This window comes from Asparagus officinalis, chromosome 9 (genome assembly GCF_001876935.1).
Source record: "Asparagus officinalis chromosome 9, Aspof.V1, whole genome shotgun sequence".
NCBI classification, from domain to species: domain Eukaryota; kingdom Viridiplantae; phylum Streptophyta; class Magnoliopsida; order Asparagales; family Asparagaceae; genus Asparagus; species Asparagus officinalis.
In genome coordinates, this window is record NC_033802.1 from 5,306,439 (window position 1) to 5,312,338 (window position 5,900).

At 37.6% G+C, this 5,900-nt stretch overlaps 1 protein-coding gene across 4 annotated transcripts in view; it reads left to right on the forward strand.

Moving 5' to 3' along the window:
- The window catches only part of LOC109823611 (RING-H2 finger protein ATL7-like), a 7,999-nt gene extending 2,304 nt beyond the window's left edge, over positions 1-5,695 (forward strand). For all 4 annotated transcript variants that reach the window (XM_020389889.1, XM_020389888.1, XM_020389887.1 and 1 more), the window contains one exon: positions 5,203-5,695. In XM_020389889.1, coding sequence (XP_020245478.1) covers positions 5,203-5,566 — 364 coding nt within the window. In that variant the 3' untranslated portion in view covers positions 5,567-5,695. The remainder of the gene's footprint in view (positions 1-5,202) is intronic.

Here is a 5,900-nt window from a genome sequence, read left to right on the forward strand (position 1 = left end):
TGAAAATCAACCCACAATCCTCAAGGTTGAAAACACTATCCATCAATAAGAAAAACACTAAGATTTAACGTGGTTTGGTCGATCAACTTCAATCTACATCCATGGGGCACAATACAAGAAATCCACCGTGTATCATGGAGAACTACAAGAAGAATCACTCAACTCTTGTGACTCAATCTCTCAATCTCACATACGTAATTAAGCTCTCGTATTCTCTCTAAAGCCCTCTCCTTACAATCATTTGGATAGATAAAGACTGTGAAACTCTCTCCTAAATTTGTAATCTTTTGCATGGGCAAAGACTATGAAACCCTCTCCTCTCACACACTATCCTTGAATTCAGTTTACGCCCTCTGTTGACCTAGATTATAAGAATAGCGGCTCTCTCCTTCTCCTTGATTTTTCTCTAATAATAGAAGATTATATATAAGGAAACCAAGATCCTATTCCTAACCTAACTTCTTAATTAGAATAGAATACAAATTCCTCATCGTGATAGGACCCAATCTCCTAATCATGATAGATCTCTATTCCTATCTAATTCTCATATAGTCATATAAGGAATCAAAGACACAATTATGGTGTTCGCTCACCCAAGATACATTATTCACAAAATGATACGATAAGAGTCCTAGTCAACTCCTAAGAGTTCTAGGCATTTCGACTCATAAGTTGATTATCAAGATATTGGCTCTTTATCAAGATAAGCCCAAGGCACAACGACTCCTCAGTCGAGTATCAAACCCTTAGCTCTTTATTAAGGTAAGCCCAATGCACTACATATGATCGAATCCTCCAGTACAACTCGACCATCATAGCCAGATTACAAGACTTTGGTATCTTACCAAAGTATAAACCCAATGCACAATTACAGAGGTCTCGGCCCCATCGACTCATCAAACCGGCACCCTGGTGTCGACACAAGAGGCGATACTAGCCGATACGAGAGATCCTGACATGCCAGACGAGTCGATATCTTTATATCGACCAGAAAGACGCTTATAAAGCTAAGATAAGACGGCGTCTCACTCAGTCGGACAGGCCGACACTCTTAAGTCGACACGAAAAGCAGTGCCGATCGACCCTTTTATCAAGGACGATCCTATTTAAGGCACTCGGTCACTCACTGGGCATTTCTCAGAAACGACTTAAGAGACGTTCCCTGCTGTCGGCTAAGTTAAGGACTCAACCCTGGTCTCAAGTCTCTTCCCCCGAGCAAATATCGACATCACAGTCCACCTCGAACAAGTCTTATCCAGATATTGGCCTGACAAAGTCTTCATGACTTGTCTGCTCAATCACTTCTCAAAAATTACGGAGATACATTCTTCCATAATGAAGTGACTTCTCCTCCAGTCGTCAGTCGACACCTGTAAAGCAAGGGATGACTCAGCATGCCCGTGTGCCTTCTGCCATGCTCATAAGTCACTTCCCGAATATCACGGAGACACCATCTCCTATGCTGAAATGACTTCCCTTCCAGTCGCCAGCCGACACTTGTAAAGAGAGGGATGGCTCATCTTCCAGCTCACGCTTTGTCACCGCTATTCTGCATAACGGAAATGACCAATCTACCACGGACATCCACGCTATATATGGATATTGTTCACCATCAAAAGAGAGAGAGCCCTCCATGAAATTAAGGTAAGAAAACAAATAACAATCTAACTCTTCTAGTCCATCCAATCTGACAGATGATAATCTCTAATGCACATAGCATAAGAACGCATAGTTCTAAACTCCACTCAAGCTCGTGTTTACCAACTGACTTGATCGTCGGAAGAACCACGGGGGAACCGGTCCCCGCCCTCTCACGAGTTATTTCTGTCTGTGTAGCGTGGACATCGGATCCTCATTCAAGAACTAGGCGTAAAGCTGGAGAAGGGAACGGACCCTCCATCATCCTTCACCACCCCGCAACAATCCTCTTCTGGATTAATTGACTGTTTGATATCGAGCATCAACAGACCCAATCCCTACAGAAATGGAATGAGATTTTAATATTCGACCTATGTCCAAATGTATCTTGCTTTTGGTGTAGAAAAGTTTCATCGTGGGTGTGAGGTTTAAGGTTTATGAACAACTAAGGCAGTGCACCATTCTCAAATTGAATTTCCTTTTAATTATTTTATGAAGATAAAACCTTCAATCTTTGGGCAGTTTTTGGTGGTTTCTTCTTCGGAACAAGATTGATATATGACACCTCACCGAATCGCTAACCTTCTAGATTTTAGGTGATGCTTGTGTTACAAATAATTTCGGCAGACAATCTAGGACTATGTAGAGGGTTAACATCATGCTGACAACCATTCTAAAAGTTTTGGTCAATCCTTATTATTTTAATTGAAAATATCTTGAATAATGAAAAGAATTTGTATCCTTTGAAATCTCATTTTAGTTTGTTGTCCAGCTATGGTCTTCTTAGAAGCTTCAGGCCATGTATCTCTTATATAATTATCTACCTATTCAATATGAATAGGCCTGGTTGATCTTGATGTCTCACTTGTATAGCTTTTTAATTTTTGACTGTAGATTTTTGTTTTACAAACATATCAGTGTTAAATCTGGGTCATTTTTAAACTCTTCATCAAGTCTGAAAGGTCGAGGTTATGCTTTTTCAGCATTTTTCATGACTTTGTTCTTTTCAGGGAGAGGCGAACAATGTTCAAGGAGGTTCTTTTATCTTGATCAGAAGATACATCATGTCTTCTTTGAGTTTCGTACATGTTTCGTCATCAGTTAATTGTCCTTCATCATTCACCTTAGATATTAGATATGGGGAGTTATAGTTCTTAAAGCTTGATATTATAAATTATTTTAGAAGAAGGCATTCACTTCTCTTCAAAATTTTATTTGGCCATATAAAGTGTTTCCAGGAATTGAGCTCCATCTTAAGTACTTTTCTTGTTAGTTAGATTATAAGTAAATGAGTTTATTACATCCCTAATATAAAAAATGCCAATGTCTTTATCATCAAAAGACGATGTTAGTTGTTAGTTGGTGTCTTTGGTTTATTTTCTGCAAATATGTGCATGGCAGTCCTAAGATGTATCAATTTATTTTGCTTTTTCATTTTGTGGGAGATCTCTGGTGCTAATTAAATATCGTAACATCTAGAAGAAAATGATGGTTACTCTAATTTGCATAAAAATTGTTTTGACAGTTTTATGAGCATCTAAAGATGGAAATAACTGCAACGTCTGTCATTGAACCTGCTTAAATTATTTTCTGTCACTATAAGAAAGCCCATGGTTTGCACTTTGCAAATAGTAAGTAACCCTTTATCAATGATCAAATAATAGTGTATGAGAGCATATATGAGAAGATAGCTAGAGGGCATTGGAAAAAAAAATCTGAAAGAAAGGAAAGAAACCCCCTGTAGTGGGGAAAAAACTCGCCAGAAGGGGGAGAAACTCCCGAAATAGGTGGAAAGGAGAAAAATATTTAGAAGAAGAAAAAGGAAAAGCAACGGATACCCCTTGCTGGAGGATGAGTTATTAACTTGTCAACTTCTGGTGTGTGTGCATATGTATCAAAAAATAATCAACAAGTTTAAATTGAACGAATATTTATTTAGTATGTGTTTTACATATCTTATCTTGCGCCTTAGCATCATCCTCTAATAGTTTGGGTTGGTGCCACACTGAGTGAAACATGACGCAAAGTGAAATGGGTATTTGTTTAGAAACCAAGCACAGGCAGTGTCCTATCCACACATACCTACACCAAAAAGCTCATGCCTATGAGCTGATCAAAGCCTGCTTCATGCCCTATTATTCAGAATTTTGTTTGAGATGCCAATAACTTTTGTAGATTATTGATTTAATGAGAAGTAGTGATAGTCACCAAGAAGTCATAGTCACCAAGAAGTCGTGGCATGACAATTTCCAAATTGATGAGGTCTATGAATGCCTCAGTATTATGAAGCAAACCAGTTTTTACCATAATATATGTATGCAGAACTTTGCCTCTGATTGGAATGATCATTCTATTGTCTGAAGAGACTTCTGAATAGCTCTAGAATGTTGCAATATGAGCATTGTAGCATATGAAACTGACTACTGGATTCAGATTAGATGATAACCTGTTACTTAAGGTTGATTATCCCTAATTTATCCTTCGACCTCTGTGTGCGTCCTTTTTGGGACATTGCAGGATGTTGAGGGAGTAGATAGGTTGAAGAGTGCCGGATGTGCTAAGATTTGGCACTCTCCAAGGTTCTCACTCCTTGATTATGCATATTTGTTTTCTGTGGTAAAAACACTTTAGATAGGTTCTCATCTGTTGTTGCTTCCACTTTATGTTGAAAAAGATCCAGATTATTTGATCAGCTTCATTTTCTTAAGAATTTTCAAGCGGTTTTGAACACAAGCTCTTGCTTCATTAAGCAACAAGTAGGAGCTGGGATCAAGTGTTTTGAAGATGAATAGAACTTACATTGAGGAAGTCCGTTTTCAGGTAGGAAAGAGCTAGGAATCAAATGATCAATTTCAGCTTCTTTTTTTTATTCATAGTACTGTATATTTTTTTGCCGATTCCTTTTGTAAACAAGTAAAACCTCATTGATGTTTGCACACAATCTGTTTACAGAACTCAATATCAGGAAGGTGCTTCTATAAATAGCCTCCCAAATGTAAATTATTTTATGCATGCTCTTCTAAAGTCACATCATGTTTTTAATACCCTGTGGAAATTTTTTAGCTGTGATCGTAATAACATGGGAAGTTTCATTTTTCAGCACTCAAGGGGCACAAGTGTGCCAAAAATTTTATGATGTTGTCCATACTTCAAAAATGTACGAGATATGAATAAAAATTTTAATGCTTCTCTAATAGGTTCATACTTCTATTTCATTGATGGACGCATTTATATAATTTATTCACTTTCCTAGTGGAAAGTTGTGATACTCTAGTAGTTATTAATCTATGTAACTTGGAAATATTGTACATTATCTCACTTGCTGTATTCTTTCAGGTATTAGCTTTACAAATTCATCATATAGATCAACATTATCTCAGACACACAGTTTTATTACTGTCATCGCCAACACTTGTCTGTATGCTGAAGTTTCAGTATTTGTCATATCTGACTCCTATTAATACCAGTTCAACCTTGTAGAAGACAATACAAAGATGTCAGCTCAAATATTTGTATAACATATCAAAAAAGTCTCTCTGAATAAGGTTTTATTTGCATTTGCAGATGCTCTGTATGCTTAGGTGATTATCAACCAGAAGAACGTCTTCAAAGAATACCTTCCTGCGGTCACACTTTTCATATTGACTGTATTGACCATTGGCTTGTCAGCCACGCAACCTGCCCCCTCTGTCGAGTCTCGCTTCTTCCTGCATCCAAAATTTCAACTGATCAACCATATCAAGAAAGCCAAACCAGCGAACCTCAACTGCAAGAACCATCTTCTGGAGTCGAGAGAACATGGGATGATGCTGGTACTGCACGACAAGCAGAAGAAACTGGCAGTTATAATGATGAAGTGTCCATTGTAATTAATATAGACAGCCATGGTAGCGTCGAAGACAATGTTAGAACAGTGGATAGAGTGTGATAAAATTTTCGGTTTTCCCCCCTTATATTATCGAGATTGTTTACATCTCTGTACTGGATATTGTCAGCCCTGAGTACAAGTTGTACAACTTTGTAAATTAATTTATTGAGAACTATTTCCACTTTTATATCTCAAATTTATTCTCATTTAACTCAGAAATATAAAACATCTGTGAGTTGTTCCAGGTTTGAGAAAGCATAAAGGGGGAAGAAAAGTCAAAAGATTGGGTATACAAACATTTCCTTTGATTGCACAAGCTTGAGGATTGCCCTTCCTCTTATCCTGAAAGATACTTTGTGGTGACTAATCTTATTTTGATGACTTACCCACTAAG